Source organism: Antechinus flavipes, chromosome 1 (assembly GCF_016432865.1).
Source record: "Antechinus flavipes isolate AdamAnt ecotype Samford, QLD, Australia chromosome 1, AdamAnt_v2, whole genome shotgun sequence".
Lineage (NCBI taxonomy): Eukaryota > Metazoa > Chordata > Mammalia > Dasyuromorphia > Dasyuridae > Antechinus > Antechinus flavipes.
The window spans coordinates 451,686,240-451,708,264 of NC_067398.1; the positions used below are offsets into that span (position 1 = coordinate 451,686,240).

The 22,025-nt window shown below is 33.3% G+C and overlaps 1 protein-coding gene across 4 annotated transcripts in view; it reads left to right on the top strand.

The window, feature by feature from the left end:
* Positions 1-22,025, top strand: part of NCOA2 (nuclear receptor coactivator 2) — a 302,628-nt gene that overhangs the window by 246,619 nt on the left and 33,984 nt on the right. For 3 of the 4 annotated variants that reach the window (XM_051970063.1, XM_051970062.1, XM_051970065.1), the window contains exons 13-16: positions 8,815-9,025; positions 10,975-11,181; positions 13,781-13,996; positions 15,215-15,344. In XM_051970063.1, coding sequence (XP_051826023.1) covers positions 8,815-9,025; positions 10,975-11,181; positions 13,781-13,996; positions 15,215-15,344 — 764 coding nt within the window. The remainder of the gene's footprint in view (positions 1-8,814; positions 9,026-10,974; positions 11,182-13,780; positions 13,997-15,214; positions 15,345-22,025) is intronic. The other variant, XM_051970064.1, reaches the window with a different exon arrangement.

The following is a 22,025-nucleotide window of genomic DNA, read 5'->3' on the forward strand; positions in this document are numbered from 1 at the left end:
AAACACAGTGAGTTGTTTAATTAAAGAAGTATACACTAAGACTATAAATTATTAGTATGATACATTTAAATGCCAAATTAAATGAGAGGATTTGATTGGCTATTTTATAGTGTTGAAGGCTATAATTCCTGGAAAAGTAGCCCAAATGATGCCATTCAAAATGATCTTCCTGCAGTGCTCTGAGAGGATAATGACACCATAGGAAAAAGTAAACCATGTAATGTTTTTCTTTATTTAAAAAAAAAAAAAAAAAAAAAAAAAAAGGTTAGTACTACAATAACGACCTTGGCACAAAGCATTTCCTGGGGAATTAATGACTAGCTGGGGTTAATGATCCAAGACTTCACCCTGCAGCATCAACTCTCCCTGCTAGTCATTAATCCCTATAAATTGTCCCTTATTTCAGATCCTTCTTAAGTTTTGATTGGTTAGGAAATTGTATAGTAGTTTGTAGCTATTTTATAGCAGTACCTTACCACTACTCAAATATTTCAATAACTTATTTTTAGGATTTGCTTTGCATGAGGGTATTTCAGTTTTTTCTACTCTAGATGAGTTATGGAGAAGAGAATGTAAGCATCATAGCCTGATTATAACCTTAAATCACTGCCCCAGGGTTTCTTAATTCTGCTTTGTCAGCAGAATCTAAGCCATAGGCAGTTCTCAGATTGAAAGCAATAATCGTGGAAGCAGAGGCCAAACATGCTATTAGAGTTTTGCACCATCCCACAATTCCAAGCATTCACAGCAAAGCATTTTCTTGGGCTTTTTTATTTCTCTCATTCAAATAAGTCTTGACAGCTGCTGCCATTCCTAAGGGATAACTACAGTTTTTCAATTCTTCATACCCTTCAGGAGAGAAATTGAGCCAAATTATACTAATTTCTTTAGTGATTAATCTTTAAACTTAGATAATAATGCAGTTTTCTATAAAGCTAATATTCTGACTACCTTAAATATAGCAAGACTCTGGAAGCAGTGACTGAGTCACATTCTCAGTGGAAAGTTAATAGTGAGAATTGGCAGAAATAGATGAACTAGAGTGCAAAACCATATTGGTAAAAATGATTTTTCAGTCTATTAAAATTCATCTTCACTATAATGTAGGAAAGAACAAGATTATGACTCATAGGACCCATGACAATGTAGTATCTCTTTCCACACATAAAATTTATTTTTTTACATTAAGCTTTGTGGTCCAGAGGATTTCCAGAATAAGGGAAGTGAGACAGTGTTGTATTTAAATATTTAAATGTGTAATTACTCTAAGTTTTAAACAAGAAACTAAAGTTTTCTTAGTTGGGGGGGAGAAAAAATTTATACTCTCTTAAATAGATGCATGTATTTTTTAATTGTTTTGTATTTCTAATTATATCATGTAAATAATTGTTATATTTCTAATTGTTTCTCAAGAAAGAGTGGTATATAAAGATTCCATTTGTCATAATCATTAAATGAAGTAAGATATTATCATCACCACATATCTGATTTGTGGAATTGGGTTGGACATAGTCATATATAGTTATAGTGGCTTAAGGAAAGTCACGTTTTTGCTTCATCCATATACCCCATTTCAAATTCTTTGGACATATTGCTTAGACACAATCTTAACATTAAAAACATGATAAATATGGGAAAAAATTTATCCACTCTATGTGACCACACTTAAACTTTTAATTCAAATTTAATTGAATGGATGAATAAATGATAAAGCATTTATTAAGCACTAATTATATGCCAAGCAATATGTTGAATACTGGGCTTGGAGATGCAGATAGGAGGATAAATGGTACCCACAACTAGCTGTATCTAATTATCTCATTTTAACTAATATAGAGCAAATCTGTAGTAAGATTGAACTCCACATAAAGAATTTTTTGTTATTTTAATGGAGAAAGAGGAGCCAATGAGTTGATGAATATGATACACATAACCTGATACTTAACTTTTCCTGAAGAGGAAGTGCTCTGGTGTGAAAATATACTAAAAAAGAATAGCATTCTTATAGAATACTTAAAGACCATGTGCTTTTACAGGACTTTGAAACTCACAGGAAACATTTCTTAAATAGCAAAAACTAATTCCATTATATTTACCTGCTTCGTATTCTGTTTGTTCTTCTATTTTCCCAATAAAACATGCATTGAATGCCATTAAATTCATGTGTCTGCAGTTTTAATAGAGGAAGAATTAGAGAAGGAACAAGGGAAATAGATTTCTTTGTTTAAGTTGGCCACATTCAAAGCATTCTAAATTTTTCAACAAGAAAATGGGAAGGAAGTTCTAGGTATATCATTTAAGCAAGTATTGATTTTAGTATTAAAATTATCTTTGTTCAAAATTCTTTGAAAGGCTGTTTTGTAATTCATCCTACTGATATATATGTATACACACACACCATTAAAATTGAGAGAATTATCTTTACTTTCAAAGTAAATTTACTGCAAAGAACAAGCTGATTTGACACATGACATTCTCAGAAACACAAAAAGGGGAAAATTAAAAGAATTAAGTCAAATTTTAATTTTGTAGACATTTCATTTTACAAGAAATAGTCTTTATTCATTTTCTTCCTGAAATAGCATGATCATCTAACTTCTCAAAATTATGTAGATAATTTGAGCATCCAAATAGATGCCTAAGCATATGTTTAAGCAACTTTGCAAAGCATTTCCAAGGAAGACAAATCCATCTGTGGTATCATAGAGAAATCATGATCTAGCAAAACATGGGTGAAGACTAGGACTGAAATCTTGGTGTGCAGATTAAATATTTTTAAACTACTTCTGCCATTTTATGATGACGAATTCACCAATCTATAGTATAAACTAACTTCATCTTCTCTACCACTAGCAGATATAGAAAAAAATCATTTGAATGTTAAAATAGTTTGAGGGTAAATAGGATCTAGGAAAAAGAACTGCACTTTCACAGATGAAGCTATTTTGACATGAATTAAGTGCCAATTTAAAATGTTTATAGAAAACCTCACGAAGAGGGGGGGAAAAAAACCCAGAGCCATATATTACCTGTAATAATAAATCTCATTTTGAACTTTGCAGGTTGTGAACTTACAGAACATAATTTCTGTCCGTAAATTATAATTCTTAAAGAAGCTATTTATATAGTTATTTACTTTTTGAGGTGTAGCTCCTAGAGTTCCATGAGTTTTCTTTCATGACACAAAATGTGATTACATTATTTCTAGAAGCATGTAGTGTTGACTCAATCTTAAAATAGCAAATATACTAGGTAAATGGTAAAAAATATATATATTTTTTATTATAGCTATTCTATTTTAGTAGTATAAATATTTCTTTAATTAGTTATCCTTAAAATCATTTAGAAGGCACTGAAAGAAAAAAACTATCAAACACATTAAAATCTTCTAAATTTGTTAAAGTATGCAAACTTATGTATTTATCTATCACTTAGACTTATTAAATATAGGAATAGATTATAGAGGAAAGGTGTTGAATTCCATCATTAGTTTTTGAAGTTAAAATAGCTATTTGTCCAGAGGAGTTAATGTCTAATCTTTTTTGTAACAGTGTGGGAAAGGATGACTTCAGGATTCATTTACTTTATACATTAATACTGTCCTTGAGAATGGGGGAAGAAATGTTTTTTAAAAAAAAGAAAGAAAGAAAGAAGGAAAAAGAAAATGTTCATTGACTGATGCTTATAATATAAAAGTGATCATTTAGGGGCAATTCTACTCCTAGATAGTACAAAACTTTCTCAAGGGACAAATTATTTTATCCCCTTTCTCAATGTAAGCTTGAGCCAAAAGCACATATTAACATATTATATATATAATTTGGAAAATTATATTAGGACTATATACATCTCTAAAAATGGTTTATAAAGGAACTTCTATATAATCTTTAGCATACAGTAGAGATACAATAGAAATTTATAGTATTCCTGAGAAAATCTAGATTACCATTTAATGGAAGAAAATGGATTCCTTAAATATAATGTAGCTTATATAGATCTTAGTGTTCATGCAGAATGTATTAAATATAAAGCCTATTTAAAAGGCACTAACTGATTGACAGATTCAGTTCCACAAGAAGTAGATAATCACTGTTAATTGTACCTTTCATTTTGCCTTATCACCCCTGCATTCTTTGTTCTCATTGGCACCTTCAGTCCCTTTACCATTCAATTCTTTCCCCAGACCATTACCCCTGCGTTGGTTATACTCTCTTCTCTTCCCTATCTTAGACCCTTGACAAACCAATTTAATTCTACATTGTCCTCTCTCTCATGTCTTCTTGATCCCTTATCCTGTCGCCAATCTTGCCCTGACAAACCTCAGCTTCAGATTACTCCACTTCCACCTGTTCCATTTGCTGCTTTCTCTCCTTTTCATGTGCTGTTGCACAAAGTTGTTGAAACAAAAATCACAAAAATATGCCAACTGGGTCCAATCTCAACTGGGTCCTGAATGCAGCAAGGCAATCTTTTTACACATTGCTAATTGATTAATTTCATTCCTCCTTAAGCCTCTAATTACCCCATCTCACACACATACCCCCTCCAAGAATCTTGCCTCATGTTTCACTGAAGAAAATCATTTCCCCCAAAGCTGTTTTTTCTCCCCTCCTCATTTGATATCATTCAGATATCTTCTTCCACTATTTTCTCCATCATCCCCATCTCCCATGAAGACATGGGCTTTCTCCTTGGCAAGGCCAATCACGTTAGAGACAAAAGTGAACTCTTTCTACTCCCACAGCATGTCCCCTCTATCATCTCTGCTTTATTAGTAATCTCCAATTTCTCTCCATCCACTGGTTGCTTCCCTACTTATAAACACTACTATCTTCTAAGGGAAAAAAAAAACTTAAATCCATCCATCACTATTAGTTATCATCCCATGTCTCTTCTTTTCTGTGGCTCTCCCTTGAAGAAGTTATCTGCATTCGGTGCCTCTGCTTCCTTTTTTTTTCCTCATTCTCTTCTTAAATCTTGTAGTCTGCTTTCAGATTTCATTATTAAGCTGAATCTGTGCTCTCCTGTGGTCAGTCAATCAATCTCTCTCTCTCTCTCTCTCTCTCTCTCTCTCTCTCTCTCTCTCTCTCTCTCTCTCTCTCTTTCTCTCTCTCTCTCTCTCTCTTTTTTCCCTCCCTCTCTCCCTCCTCCCTTTCCCCTCCCTCCCTCTCTTTCTCCTTCTCCTTCCTCTCCCCTCTCCCTTTCTCTTTCTCTTTTCCACCTCCCCCCCCAATTATTAATGATCTCTTTATCACAAATCTAATGGTCTTTTTCTCAGCTTTTCTTTCTTCATGACCTTTTTTTCAGTTTTTGACATTGTTAATCATCTCTTCTCTTTGACAACTCTCATCTCTAGGCTTTTGTAACAGTATTTTCTCCTAATTCTCCTCCTACCTCTCAGTGTTTTTTGCTGGATCTTCTTCCAAGTTACTCTTCTATCCAGTCTGTCATCTTAAATAGTCTATTGGACATCTTGAATTGAACTCTTTTTCCCCTGGCTCTTCCCTCTTCTTTGCCTCTCTATTACTTTAGAAACTTTATCACTATCCTCCCAGTGATGACCTAGGTTTACAACTCAGGTGTCATCTTTGAATCCTCCTCTTATCCAGGAGACCTAATCTTTGGCCAAGTTTTATCCTGTATATTTTGAAAACATGTCTTGTAGGTCCCACCCCAAATTCTGCCACTACCCTGGTATAGGTACTCATTGCCTCATACCTGGACTGTTGCAATGTCTTCACTCTAGTCTCTCTTCCAATCAGTTGTCCAAGTGATCTTAAATCCTGTCTCTCTCATTGTTGCTCTTTTTCTATTCTTTACACAAGAGGCATAAGTAAAATGTGCCACTCAAGCTGAAAAAGAAATGTTTAGATAGTAATCTTGAAGTCACTAGAATTACTCTGATGACAAAATAGTGTCTTTCTTTTGATGTAAAATATTGGAACTATTGGAATTGAAAAGTATTTTCTTTGGTAAAAGATATTAGAAAAAAATTTAATTAAAAGAAAAGGGGGGGGGGGGAAGCACAGCTAGTTGGTACAGTGGATAGAGCAACCAGCCCTGAAGTCAGGAGGACCTGAGTTCAAATTTGGTCTCAGACACTTAACACTTCTGAGCTGTGTGACCCTGGGCAAGTCACTTAACCCCAACTGCCTCAGCAAAAAAAAAAAAAAAGGAATATTGTGTATATTGTGTATTTTCTCTAACATATCAACTTTAGGAAATAGTTTTAAAATAACTGCATTTCAAAGTAGAGAAACTAACCAATAAAAGTTGAAATCTACCTGTTCATGTCAGAGCATCAGCCAGAGTTAATGAGGAGTGAAAGTACAACTTCAATTCTTATATCCAAGCGATATGATTAGTCTTCTCTGCCTTCAAGGAGTTTACATTTTATTGGGAAGACAAAATCTAGACAGAAAAGTTGAATACCAAATGATTTGAAAGAGGAAGAAAACAACAAGTCTTGTGTTGGCTCTTGAGCTATAAATTGAAGAAATCAGTGGGTTCCAAGGGAGTAAAAGAAGGGAAAATGTTATAGACTGAGGGCTTTGTGCAAGGATACAGTCAGACAATGAAAAAAATAATTTTTTTTAAAAATAAAAGCTATCTTCTTCAATTACAAACTTCTAATTTCCCCTTGCAATATAGAATTACTTCTCTAAAGTATAATTGCAATGTTAAAATCTCCTTTCAATCCCAAATAAAGCACTTGAAATTAACAAGGAAATCTTTATAGATTTTACTGGAAGCATTCTACTTTCCTATATTTAAGATTTAATTATTGAAAACAAAAATTTTTAATGATAATTTCTCAAACTCTAAAACAAAATTTTCACCAGATTTGATATGCTTCTGTATGGAAGATTTCTATATATAAAAAGCTTATCATATATTTTCTCTTATTCCACATAAGTAATTTTCCTTTAGATGCTTAGAAAATGTACAATGTATATTTTTCATTTAACTTCAATGGATAAAATAAAAAATAAGTACAACTTTATATAGTATGCGTTACTTAGCAGTTGGGAAGAAGAAAAAAGGCTTCATGTGGTAGATGGTGCTTGAACTGAGTTTTTAAAGGTTGCGAAGTCTAAACGTGAGAGACAATGATGCAAAAAGCTGGAAAATACTAGTGATGAAAGACCATGAAAAAGCAGGTTTGTAGATTATAGAATTTGGGAAATATAGTAATGACAGACTGGAAGAGTATTGGGGGGCCAAAGTGTGAGGGGCTTTAAAAACCAAACAAAGGAACGTCTGTTTTATCCTGGACTTGACGGAGCTATGGGAGTTTACTGAGAAGAAGAATATGGTCAGATCTGTAGGTCAGATCTGTATTTGAGGAAAATCACCCAGGTTGGGCATATAGGATGGAGTAAAGAGAAACTTAACAAAGTCAGATAAATTAGGAGGCTACTGCAATAGTTCAAGGAGAGTGCGAGAGCCTGAATTAAAGTGGTTGGTTGTGAGAAAATGACAAGATGATTTTATCCTGGACTTGATGGAGCTATGGGAGTTTACTGAGAAGAAGAATATGGTCAGATCTGTATTTGAGGAAAATCACCCAGGTTGGGCATATAGGATGGAGTAAAGAGAAACTTAACAAAGTCAGATAAATTAAGAGGCTACTGCAATAGTTCAAGGAGAGTGTGAGAGCCTGAATTAAAGTGGTTGGTTGTGAGAGAATGACAAGATGATTTTATCCTGGACTTGACAGAGCTATGGGAGTTTACTGAGAAGAAGAATATGGTCAGATCTGTATTTGAGGAAAATCACCCAGGTTGGGCATATAGGATGGAGTAAAGAGAAACTTAACAAAGTCAGATAAATTAGGAGGCTACTGCAATAGTTCAAGGAGAGTGCGAGAGCCTGAATTAAAGTGCTTGGTTGTGAGAGAATGACAAGATGATCTACCTAGGAAATTAAGTGCATTGTTTATATTAGCTTACTCCTTCTTGGATATGAAAGATATGGAGGTAAAAATAACAAGATTTAGCAGCTGATTGGACTGGTGTGGTAACAGTGAGGAGTTAAGGTACAGACTACGAACCTTTCTGACTGGACGTTTGTCCAGAACTTAAAACAAAAATAGGAAGCTTCTAAGGGTAATTTGAATGTGCTGAGTTTAAGATATCTCTGTGAACAGTTTGTTTTGACTGGTCGCAGACTGTAGGTGATGAGGAACTAGTGCTCAGGAAAAAACCTGGAGATACAAATTTAGATCAGAAGGTTATCAGCATGAAAATTAAAACTTTTGTTATTGATACATTCATCTAGTGAAAGAGCATAGACAAAGTAAATAAATAGAGCATTTACGTGCTTAATATATTCCAGGAATTGTGTGCTAAGTATTAGAAGTAGAAAAACAGGCAAGGCAATTCTTGACTTCAAGCTTTTAATGGGGGAATACACAAATAGAAGGGCATTGAAAGATGAGAGAAAGGTGGGATTGTATAATATGGAAAATAGCATAAAGGTCCTGAGCCCTGGAAAGGAAAGATTCTTGGGTTACACCCAGTTAGGAGGACATGATATAGTTGGTGATCCAGAAAAGGAGTCTGAAGAAGGAATGGTCAACTATGTAAGAGCAAAACCAAGTGTACCAAAACTTATGAAAAGAGAGAGTGTTTGGAAGAGAGCTTTTAATCTTTAGCCACAAATGTTGTTTTGAAGTGTTAGATAAATAGATAAAGATAAATATAAATCTGAATCCTTTGTGTCTGTATTCCTTGTAGGTGGGTTTTTAATTTATAGTACTATTGTGGGTTTTTTGGAATGTTATTGAATAAATTCTGCTGATAATTAATATAGCCTGGCAGTGAGCTGGACAACTTGGAAGAGATTTTGGATGATTTGCAGAACAGTCAGTTACCACAGCTTTTCCCAGACACACGGCCAGGTGCCCCCGCTGGATCAGTTGACAAGCAAGCCATCATCAATGACCTCATGCAACTCACAGCTGAAAACAGTCCTGTTGCACCTGTTGGAGCCCAGAAACCAGCATTGCGGATCTCACAAAGCAGTGAGTTTGGTCAATTTCTGTTCAAACTGAGAAATTTACATATTAGCATTATCAGAAATAGTTTTGGCAAGAATGCTCTTGGGATTGTAAAGACTTCGTTACTGTGATCAGACAGCACCATCTACTGTGCTTAATCATTCAAAACAGCAGTTTGAAATTAGTTGTAGTTAATAGTATTCTCTTCTGGGATTAGGGAAGGAAGAATTAAATTCACCAACATAAATAAACTACTGAATTTTCTTTCTAGACCATCTAAATTAAATTACTTCTGAGATAAATTATTGGATCTCTAGTTCACTTTATGCTACATTGACACAATCTTTAGAAGTTAAAATTTTATTTTTATGTTAGAAATCAATGTGCCATTGATATAGATTGATAGTGATTAAAATCATCAGAATTAAAATTGGAGAAGTTTGTCATGTTGAATTGAACAAATAAAATAGTTTCATTAAAAATAAAATACTTGTTTAATTTATAATGTTTTCCTAAATTAAAATAATTATTTTAGAATTAGAAACCCATTTTTGATAGGTTTTATTTGTTATATAAATCTAAACTTACTTGGTAAAGTAAGTATCCATATGAATTCTTTCTCATCTATTTAATCTAAGATCTGAAACATTCTGTTCCTACATAAAACTTCCTTAATTATTACCTTGAGGTGCTGAAGAATTTAGCTAATATATGACTGTGGTAAGAATGACAAGGGCTGGAATTCATAGATGGGTGATAGATAACATCACTGTTCCCTTGTATTCTTTAATAATATCCCTACAACTACATATTCACTACATACATATGTAGTTATTCTCCATGGATAGGGATTTGGGATTTGGGGGAGTGGAACACTGGATTATAACTATCAGGTTAATTATTTGAAAGTTTTACTTACTAAGACTATTACTCAAGTGAGGCCTAATTATTTCTGAAAAGAAAAAAGGTTCCTGTCATTTTTTGGAGAGCTGGAAAACCATGGCATTCCTTTTTTTTTTTTTTTTTTTAAGAGAGGGGAAGAGAGAAAAGCAGCAGAGATTCATAGAGTTACAGGGTGAAAATTCTAGAGAAGTGGCAAAATGAATTTAAGGATTGTTTTTTCAAGCAGTTGATAATTGTTTAATAAAAGGGAAATAAGGGGCTACAAAGTAATATAATTCTTGGAACTTCTGGCCTCTTCTGTACACATAAGAAGTAAGGTACAGATGTTAAATAATGAAGTAATGAAAACTAGAAAGAAATGAATCATTCTTATTATTTCACAAATAGTAAAACCATCTTAAAAATTAATAATTTCTGTTTTCATCACTGATTATGATGAAAATTCTATTTGTACCAATGGTTGTTAATAATTTATATTTCCTTTAACATGATACTCTTACATATTATGAAATAATTCAGTTAATTTTATGAATTCTAATAGCCAGGCTCTCACATTTATTTGCCATGCTGAATTATCAGGTATTGCTGTCCATATTGAACTAATCAAGCTTTTTGAGGAAATACTATTCTATACTGAATATAGTACTTTCCACATAATAAACCCCTAATAAATGCTTGATAATTTAGACAGATAATCTCAGATTAGACCTGCAAATTAATTAATATAGTGACTGAATTCAGTGAATTAAATGGCATTTCATCTCAGCATTTCCATTAATAAGCCAGTTAAAATCTTAAGTCCTTTGTTTTCAACCCAGTGATAACCATTTAACATTTAAAGTCATTCCTTTAGATGCCAGATTGAAAAATTTTTATATGCTAAATCTGTAGGTATGTGAGATTTAGACGCATTACGAAGAAAGAACGTGTGTATGCGTGTGCGTGCAAATTTTTTAAGCAAATCATTGATCCTTATCTTTTATGTTTCAGAAGGTTTCACCTAATCCATTCTATAACTATCATTTTTCATTTTCTTATTTTAACTTTGCTTTTATTTGTTTTCTCTTTAGCTTTTAATAACCCTCGACCAGGACAACTGGGCCGGTTATTGCCAAATCAGAATTTACCACTCGACATAACATTGCAAAGCCCAACAAGTGCTGGACCTTTCCCACCAATAAGAAACAGTAGCCCATATTCAGTGATACCTCAGCCAGGAATGATGGGTAATCAAGGGATGATAGGAAACCAAGGAAATTTAGGGAACAATAGTACAGGTAAGGGCTTAAATGCACTATTTTTTCACTAAATTACTTAACTGGCTATGATATCATATGCTACATTAAATGCATTTTTTAAAAATTTAAATGAATTCTTCCTTGTGGATGTAAGATTTTTAACTATTTAGACATATTTGAACATCCAAAGACTCTCTGAAATTCCTAAGAATGGTGCTTGAAAGATTAAAAATAAATAGACTGTCATAACTGATCATTTTTGCTGTTTGACATTTTAATTGAATTTCTAATCAGTACTATGATTTTTTAATCCCATAACATGAATGTAATTGCTTGATATCCATTCTAGTTAAAACTCTAGTTAGTTATTTTCAAAAAGTACTTCTGGGACCCTATGTGAAACTAACAGATAGTGGCTTTTTCCAAGCGAATGTCTATGATATGCTTAAACTTTCCCAATAATTGGTAGTAACATCTGTGTAGGAAGTTATAAAATAGAAGTTAAGAACTAAACTAATTTAGCACTTAATATCCAACTAGGACAATGAAAATGTAAAATCATTGTCAACTACAAAATTTTTAAAGTGTGTAAAAGTATAGCCTTTAGGGCTAACTAAAATTTCTTTGTTATTAAATGTATATTAAGATTTTAGTCATCCAGTTTGGATTTGCATGTAATAGAACATGAAATATCTGTACCATTATCTTAACCTCTTTGATGTGTCTAGGACTAAAAACAAGTACTGTTCTTTTAGCTGTTGCTATCCTATTCCAGCATGTAGATTTATATTATTTATAACAATACATCATTGTCCCTAAAATTCTCTGTTACAAAATGAAGAGTTAATGAATGTTGAAAACTAACTTTATATGTAATTGGGAAAAAAATGAAATACTATTAAATAAGAGGAAAAAATGAAAGGTGATAGACAAATCCTTGGTTTCTGCAAACAGGATATTTGAGGTTGTCATATAAGAAAAAAGAACTCAAACAATGATTATCTTACCTGCATTTGTGATATTGTTGTAGGGGAGGAAAGTTTTAAACAAAAGTTTTTAAAAGGTTGACTGAGGAGGCAAGATTCAAGAGAAATGGGCTGTAGCCTTTCCACTTTCATTATCAGTGTGATGACAGGCAAGTTACTTTCCTCCCCAGTACAATGCTTCAATTTCTTCATCTTTAAAATGATTGAACTGGATGGAACTTAAGCTCTAAAATTTTTTGTCACACAAGAAATACTACAAACATAGTTGAATACTATAAATGTAGCTTCTTTGATACAATTTTAACATTTACTTTAAAAGAAAATAAGTATTTCTTATTATAGTACAACAAATATATACCTAAATGGTTTATATTTTCAGTGTGGGTAAAGTATGTAGCATTATTAGCAATAGTAGCATTCTGATTACAAATATATTCCAGGGGGAAAAAAAACACCACCAAAAACATGACACCAGTTTAAACTAATCATTCAGCTATGCCATTTCTCTGAAGGAAAAGAGTAAAGCATCAAGATTTATAAATGATACTTAGAATTGTCTCCTCTCCTCCTCCACAGTTTTTGTGAATCCAGACACATCTAATATCTTAAATGATAATCTTAATGAACCAGAATGGAAAAATTAGAGAATGCTCATGACTTCATATAGTTGAAAAACAATTTATAGCTAGTTCCCAGTTAGTGTGAAGCACTGATATTATCAGCTTTTTAGCTGATCTTCTCTAAAAATATATTTATTAGTACATAACCCCTTTTTTTAAATTATCATACTTTGCAGTGGACTATCATGGCCTGCATATATGTACACAACACAACAAATTTGGTTTTGGGTTATTTCCTCCTTTTAAGATATCTGATACGTGGCCAGTGCCAAAAACCAGAGCCAGATGAGATAGATCGGGAACTTGATCTCACTTGGCAAATCTTAAATTCTTTTATGTGTAGTAAAAATTATTCCTAATATCTTAATTACAAAGAGATAATTTCTCTAATTATAGTGAGATGCCATATTATTTCTACAGATGCACAATCAGATGTAAATAGGTAGCTCAGAATTGTAACAACAGCAGCACTTTCCCTGGCCTTAAGTATAATGAACTGGAATAAATATTGGAAAGCTTCAATGAGTAATTTCCCCATAGTTTGTACAAACAGCCTAAGTAGAGTTTTGAGAAAGAAGCCAGTATTTCCATGTTTAACATTGATTTGGTAGAGTCTTCTTTGAGTTTTTACTTTATAAGAAAATATTCATTATTAGTTGACACCTAGTTCTTAGTCTTATCCTAACCTTTTTTGGAAAGTGAAGCATTGATATGTATCAGCAGATGTGATTCACTTCCTGAGGAAGGAAGTCAAGGTTATCCACACACCCTCAGCACCTGTTGTAGAGTACATATGGGAACAGTTTTCTTAGTTTCTCAAAACAATAGCCAGCAACAACTCTATGTCATGAAAAATTTGTAATGATCACCAGTTATAACTGAACAACTAAGGACACAAGTCACTCCTGAGACATTTGATCTAATTCTATATACTAGTAGTCTCCTATGAAGAATAAGATTATTTTGTGATAATTATGTGATAAAGATGTTAGCAAGGGATATATTTCTCTACTTTCCTTAACTTTATCACAGGAATGATTGGTGGAAATACTTCCCGACCTGCAATACCTTCAGGAGATTGGGGATCCCCGGGCTCTGCAGTGAGGGTCACCTGTCCTGCCACAACCAGTGCCATGAATAGGCCAATCCAAGGAGGTATGATTCGTAACCCAACTGCCAGCATTCCTATGAGACCTAGCAGCCAGCCTGGCCAAAGACAGATGCTTCAGTCTCAGGTCATGAATATGGGTAAGCTAGCTTCTGACACTCTCAGTCTTCTGTGACTTCTTAAAGGGAGTGACATTTCTCTCAGTACGTTCAAGACTTGCCCATAGCTGCAATTAAGTATTCTCCCTGTGATGAGTTAGTGTGAATAGCAATTAATAAAAATGAATGTAAGGTTTTCTTTTAACTGTGTTAACAAAGTTTAAATTCTTTGTAGGAAAATTTACCTTAAATAAATATATCAAATGATTATTATATAAATAAATTAATACTCTTTAATGAGAGTGCTCTAAGACCCCAAAGAGAAAATATAAGCACTATAGTTGGATTTGGCCAGGTGTTAAATAAACTAATAGTAGACTAATCTATGATAGTCAGACCTAAGGTTTCAAATTCCCTCCTTTCCCCCCAGGCAATTGTCACACATCTAGGAAGTGTCAAGTGTCTGAGACCAGACTTGAACTCAGGACCTCCTGACTTCAGGGTTGGTGCTCTATCCACTGCATCACCTAGCTTCCCCTTTTTAAATTATGTGTTTCTCTATAGTTACATTATTCAGTATCCATCATCCATCATAGCATGGTACAAATCCATTTATGTTCGTGCATTTTTTATATACTGTATTAGATATTTCAAGATTGGTAAGAGTCTAATAATAAAAAAGACTTAAGGATCATTTAACAAAAGAACCCAAAGTTTTGCAGAACTCATTTTCATTTGCTATAGAATTGGAAGAGACTTTGGAGATTGTTTAATTCAATCTTAGGAAGCTAGGGCCATTTGAGTGACTTGACCTGAAGTTACTCCACATGTAGTAAAGAGCAGAGATGGAATATGAATCCAGCTTCTCTGTCTCAGAACCCATTGCTCTTTCCATTACAACTGCAACGTCTCCATAGTTTTAAACCTTAGGCAAGGACTTCCAGAAAGTTATAAAATGAATGATTCAAGTCTTTACTTTAGCCATGCTTATCTCCATCTCCTAATAATAGGTCGTAATGGAAAATGAAATGATTAGGAAGTGGGCAGGCAGAGGAAGGAGGAAGAAAAGCAGAGAATCCAACAATCCATGGTCTGAATGATCATCTCCTGTGTATATTTTTTTAATCAGAGAAAATGCTTTATTATTTCATTTTCCTCCAGAGAATTTCTCTTCTTCCTCTCACACTCCCAATCTTTTCAATTTTTTTCTTGATCAAAAAGTTCACTTGGATATGATAATCCTTCCTTTTTTCTGTTTAGGGCCATCTGAATTAGAGATGAATATGGGAGGACCCCAGTACAGTCAACAACAAGCTCCTCCAAATCAGACTGCCCCATGGCCTGAGAGCATCCTGCCTATAGAACAGGCCTCTTTTGCCAGTCAGAACAGGTAAGTCTCAACGGAAGAGAAATTTTAAGATAATAATTGTCATTTTTATGGCTGTACTGTATAGATAACATAGTCTTTTTTGTTTTGGGAGCAGTTTCTCTATGAGGAAAAAGGATAGATTTGCAGATACATAACTAAAAGTGGCCAGGCAGTTTTCTTTGAGTCATCCATATTTATTCTCTACATATTTGATAAGAGGTTATGTGAGACACCATCTCCTTCTGCAGAGAACTTTTAGACTAGTTGGCCTTGAATACAATAAGTACAATAACATTGCAAACAGTTTGTTAAAATTGTTCATAGGAGAGAAAAATCATTTTGTCTGGAGTAACCATAAGATTTGTGGGAGAATTTGAGAGCACTATGAATATAAATAGAATTCAGCTAGAAGATTCAGTATATAGTCACTAAAGTACATGCAATTTTTAGTGCTCTGATTTCATTGATTTCAAATTAAACCAAAAAGAAAGAAATTATAAAAGTCTATCTGAATGAATGTTGTCAGGAACAAGCACAAGGTTGTACTCTTACAGACCAAAAATAATTTTAAAAGTTAATATTAATAAGATGTGAAATGAGTACTGCTTAGATAACTTGTACAACAAAAAGTTCCTCAGAATGGTAAACCCTAAATTAAGTTGTAATTAAAATCAAAGTAATCTTTGATGTTAGACCACTAATTAAAACATTTTATTTGTTAGCCTTATATAATCCCCTTATTTTTAAAAATCAAGAGAGTAAAAAAAAATTAAATTAAATTAAGTGAGTATTGTAAAAATATTATTATACGTTAGTGGGAAATAGTTTTTCTGCTATACTTCATATTGTTTAGTTTCTGAATATAATACATGGTTCAGTTTTGATCTTGATTTCCTAATGAGACTATGAATAAATTGTAGAACATTTAAAGAAAAGTAACTAATCAGTAAAGGCAATGATAAGAAAAAAAGTTTAAAGGAATTGTATTTAGTCTAGAAGAAGGAGATGGGATCGGTTGAGTTCAGCCAACAATCCATGATACTCAGTACTTGACAACTTAATTGTCTTCTAGTATGTGACAGTTATAAGAAGGATGCATGCTAGGCTTTTTTTTCTTCCTCTCTTACTACAGAGGGGAAAAAATAGTGAATATGTGCTTGCTTAGCACTTTATGTTATAGTATGTTGTAGTAGGTTGCATTGGCAAGGTTGAACTAAATGAATTTTTTTTTTAAGATAATTCATTGGTGTCATTTAATGCATTACCCGTTTGCAAAATAATTTCACTTTGGTTCTTTTTAACTAAACCCACTGCTAAGTGAACATGCAAACTTAAAAAGCAGCATGATAGTTGAATCTAACAAATGATAAAATTCATCAGAATAAAGAAAATACAAGGTAATTCCAATAGAATTATGGCATAGAAAATGGCATCCATATCCAGAGAGAAAATTATGGAAGCTGAATGTGGATTGAAAAATAGAATTTTCACCTTTTTGTTTATTTATTTGTTTTCTTGTGGTTTTTTCCCTTTTGGTCTGAGTTTTCTTGCACAATTTGACAAATATAAAAATATGTTTAAAAGCATTGCACATATTTAACCTGTATCAGATTGGTTGATATTTTGGGGAAGGAAGGAAAAAAAATTTAAAACACAAAACCTTACGAAAATGAATGTTGAACATCCAGCCATTCTGGAGAGCAATTTGGAACTATGCTCAAAAAGTTATCAAACTGTCCATACCCTTTGATTCAGCAGTGTTTCTACTGGGCTTATACCCCAAAGAGATACTAAAGAAGGGAAAAGGACCTGTATGTGCCAAAATGTTTATGGCAGCCCTGTTTGTAATGGCTAGAAGCTGGGAAATGAATGGATGCCCATCAATTGGAGAATGGTTGAGTAAATTGTGGTATATGAACGTTATGGAATGTTATTGTTCTGTAAGGAATGACCAGCAGGATGAATACAGAGAGGACTGGCGAGACTTACATGAACTGATACTAAGTGAAATGAGCAGAACCAGGAGATCATTATATACCTCAACAATGATACTGTTTGAGGAGGTATTCTGATGGAAGTGGATCTCTTCGATAAAGAGAGCTAATTCAGTTTCAATTGATCAAAGATGGGCAGAAGCAGCTACACCCAAAGAAAGAACACTGGGAGATGAACATAAACTGCTTGCAGTTTTGTTTTTCTTCCCGGATTATTTATACCTTCTGAATTTAATTCTCCCTGTGCAACAAGAAAACTGTTCGGTTCTGCACACGTATATTATATCCAGGATATACTGTAACCTATTCAACATGTAAAGGATTGCTTGCCATCTGGGGGAGGGGGTGGAGGGAGGGAGGAGAAAAATCGGAACAGAAGTGAATGCAAGGGATAATGCTGTAAAAAATTACCCTGGCATGAGTTCTATCAATAAAAAGTTATTTAAAAAAAGAAAAGAAAAGAAAATGAATGTTGAAAGTTATTTTTACATGTATTTGGAAAAAAACAAATATTAGTAAGGGGGGGGGGAAGAAGAAAGGAAATATTAGTCATTGAGGAGAAAAGAACCCTTAAAATTAAGATTTGTATTTTGACTGTAACAAATTAGAGTTCTGAACCTGGAATTCTGTGTTTTAACTATAAAGCCTCCCTGCATATCTTTACATTTTATCTGTGTTCTAGCTGCTCCCATTTTTACTCATTTTCATGAATTACAAAGAATTCCTCTTGGGAATTAGAAATAATATCATAGGAATCTATACAATGGAAAAAGAAGTTCAGAATTCTCTATTCTTTGTTGGCATAGAAGTAGATCAAAAAGCATTTATTTCATAGTTCATGGATGATGGCTAATAAAGATCCCATTTATGCCAACTATCTGTGAAGCCCTAATATTTCCCCCATACATTTAATTTTCTTCAGGCTTGTAATCATTCTAAAAAGATACTACTAAACTATTCGGAAATAGTTTCTTCATTAAATAGCTTGCTGTTCTTCTCAAGCACAGATTTTCTTCCATGTATCTCTTCAAAGCTGCAGAGCACATGTTAGCACACAATAATGTAGATTCAGAATGATCATAAAATAAGCCAGTAAAAATTATAAAGGACCTTAGAAATTATCTATTTCAACCCTCAACACAGACAAGGAGAATTGATCTGGACAAGTTACATGATTTGTTTATTTGTTGCACAGCTAGTTACTAAAATTTAAATTTCTGTTGCTAGCTCACCTTCCATACTTTTGATACAAACTAAATTTAAAATGCCTTCCAGGACATATTATCTAAGAATTCCCCCACATGTAACATAGTAACTGTTTTTCTTGTGCTTATTTCTTCTAATACTTAATATCTAATCTAATCTAATTTAATATCTAATATCTAAATGTGTGACCTATGGGTAATCCATAAAAAATGTGATAAGACAGATCTCGAGCTAGAGAGAGAACTTCAGAAGTCAATCTTTATTTAAAAGGATATTAGACAATGTTACTAATTTTGAATTTAAATCCCCACTTCAGTGCTTTTTGTTTTTGAAAGTGCTTTATAGACCCTAATATGTGTCAGATCAAGAGCATTCTTTTTTGTTTTACATCAAGGACTTTTTTTTACATTAGCTTAAAAGGAAATCAGAGTCACTTGAATATGATCAATTTGAAAACGATGTAAAAGTAAAAATTGTTTTCTCATTTTTTTTATCACATTGACCAATTCTTTCAAAACATTAAAGATGTTGCAAATACTTTGTTAGTACTTACTATAGTATAGTAAGAAAATAAAATATGAGTTTGATATTTAAAGCTTCAGCTCAAAATTTGACCTCCTCCCATTTCTATATTCATCCTAAGTGTTATTTTACTTTGTAAAGAAAACTTTGAATAGATATTTATATTCATGTTGGTTCAGGCTTCAGGCTTCTGACTGTTCTGTTAAATTAGGGTTTTGTTTTTTTCACGACTTGTGTTCTTTTAATTAATTATCCTTCTGATCAACATTCTTGAGTTTTTGTTAAAATTACCTATTGTTCAATAGTCAGCATTTATATAATGCTTTCAGGTTTACCTAATACTTTATAAGCATTATTTCATTTGATCCACACAATAATAGAAGTAGGTACTACTATTATTGTAGTTTTACAGATAAGGAAACTAAAGCATAAAGATGTTAAGTGACTTGTTCAAGGTCACACAACTAATAAGTATTTCTGGCCAGATGTGAAATTAAGTTTTCCTGATTCCAAGTCTAGTATCCTGTCCATTCTGCTCTTTAAATTATTACTTCAGATAATTGACTCAAAGTTTAAGTTCAAAAAATGATTTCTAAACTTTGGAAAGCAACTTGATTTCCCCCTTCTAATATTATTGTCTAAATTTAGTAAAAAAACAAAACAAAACAAACAGAGAATCTTCAATCTGTCTCTGACCTAATCATTCAAATGTAGCTGTTTTCTTCAAAGTTACTTGTGGTATCTTAAGTGCGGTATTTATTCTAAATTGTGCTGGTGCAGGATCAAGCAATTACTGAAATGTTTCTGTGCACACTACTGTTACTGGACCCCTAAAATTTTCTTTGTAAAATACTGCTAGTTGTGAGTTATTATTTACAGGGTTATTTTTGCTTTCTTTTTTCTGATTTCTTATTGGTTTATCTACCAACATTAGGTTGATCCAGTCAGGTCAGGTGATCTTGACAGCTTGTTAAGAATGAAGCACTCTTTTTACTTTCAAACTGACGGGAAGGTGATGATTGGCTGGAGCCACTGTGCTTCTAGAGTCATCTAGAAACAGAAACATGAAATTAAGTGAGATAGACTCAAAGCCTGGGAAAAGAAAAACTACATGTTCATAATGACTAATAATGTAAATATTCTGATAAAATTGTACAAATTTTTTTCATTGGGAATATTAATATATATTAGATAGATAGATGGCCAAAAACAAATAAATTCTAGTGTTGTACAGTAGTTAGGTTATGTAAACATTTTCTTTACTACTCAAAGCAATAGTAAGTCCATGGAATTATTTAAAGAAAAATTAGAAGGAATATTAATTGCTTAATATAATAGACTTTTCTTGGTTCTGATCTTCATTAAACTGTCTTCAGCTTCTGACTCTTACACATTCTCTTTTCCTATATAGTCACTCTGTCTTTCTGCTTTTTCTTCTCCTATCTTTCTGATCACTCTCTTCCACCTTCTTTGCTTCATCTTCAAGTCATGGCACACCCTAGTGGTTCCTTTCAATTCTTCCTACATCTAGCACATCTTCTGAGAAAAGTTGACAAGGAGTAGACTTAGCATCTTCTACCTGCCCCAAAACAAGGACATCTCTCTGCCAGCACAAAGCATATTCATGTTCTCTCATTCTTTCTTTCTCTGTCTCTGTCTCTGTCTCTGTCTCTGTCTCTCTCTCTCTCTCTCTCTCTCTCTCCTTCTCTTTCTCTTTCTCTCTCTCTGTTTCTCTCTCTCTCTCTTCTCCTTCCTCTTCCTCTCCCTCTCCCTCTTCCTCTCTCTCTCTCCCCCTCTCTCTCTCTGTCTTCCTCGCTACCTGTATATCCAAGTTGTTGCCAAAGCCTGCCAGTTTCAACTTTGCAACATCTCTTCAATACATCTCCTTCCCTCTTCTGACACTGCCACCATTTTGGTGCAACCCCCTATTATCTCACATCTGGGTCATTGCAATAGCCTATTGATGTGTTGGCCTACCTAGTCTCTCCCCATTCCAATCCATTATTTTCTCAGCCACTAAAGTAATTTTCCTAAAAACCAGGTCTAATTATGAACCCTTTCAGTAAATTCTTCTGGCTTCCTATTGTCTTCAGGATCCAGTACATAATGTTCTTTTCAGTATTCACTGCCCTTCATAAATTCACTGCCCTTCATAACCTATAGCCCCTTTCTATTTTTTTTTTAGTCCTCTTTTAATTTTTTTTATTTTATTCCAAACTTAAGGAATAAAATAAGCATTTTCATAACATAGTAGAAGAGAAAAAAAAAGATTGTATATGAAATTGCATATCTATTGTGTCTGTTATGTTCTATTCCTTTTAAATATACAATAAAGTTATCATATTAAACTTCTTTCCTTTTTACTTCCTATCCCCCTTTCCCAGAAATGGCTACCATTAAACGTGTGTGTGTGTGTGTGTGTGTGTGTGTGTGTGTGTGTGTGTGTGTGACAGACAGACAAAGAAGAGAGATGTGTGTATACATATGTGTAAAACTATTCTATGCATACCTTTATATATTAATTCTTTCTCTGGATGCAGATAGCATCTTTTATCTTGCATCATATTCCCTGACATTTACTATTTCATCTAGTAACACTAGCCTTCTGGCTGTTCTGGCAGTACCTCGCACATGGTAGGCACTTAATAAATATTGTCTTTTGATTGATAAAAACCACTACCCTCATTTAGTTTGGTTTTTTTGTTTGTTTTTGTGTTGTGGGTTTTTGTTTTTGTTTTTTTGCTGAGGCACTTGGGGTTAAATGACTTGTCCAGGGTCACACAGTCTCATATAGGTTTTTATTTGCTCTCACATGACAATTTCATTGGATTTGTAATTTATCTCTTTGTGTCAAGATCTCTTCATATTCAAATCCTTACTTTTCTCTGCTGCCAAATTGCATAGTTTTGACCAGGTCACTCAGTAACCACCAATGATTCCTTGTTATCTATAAGGTATCATATTTCAAATCTTTTGTCAT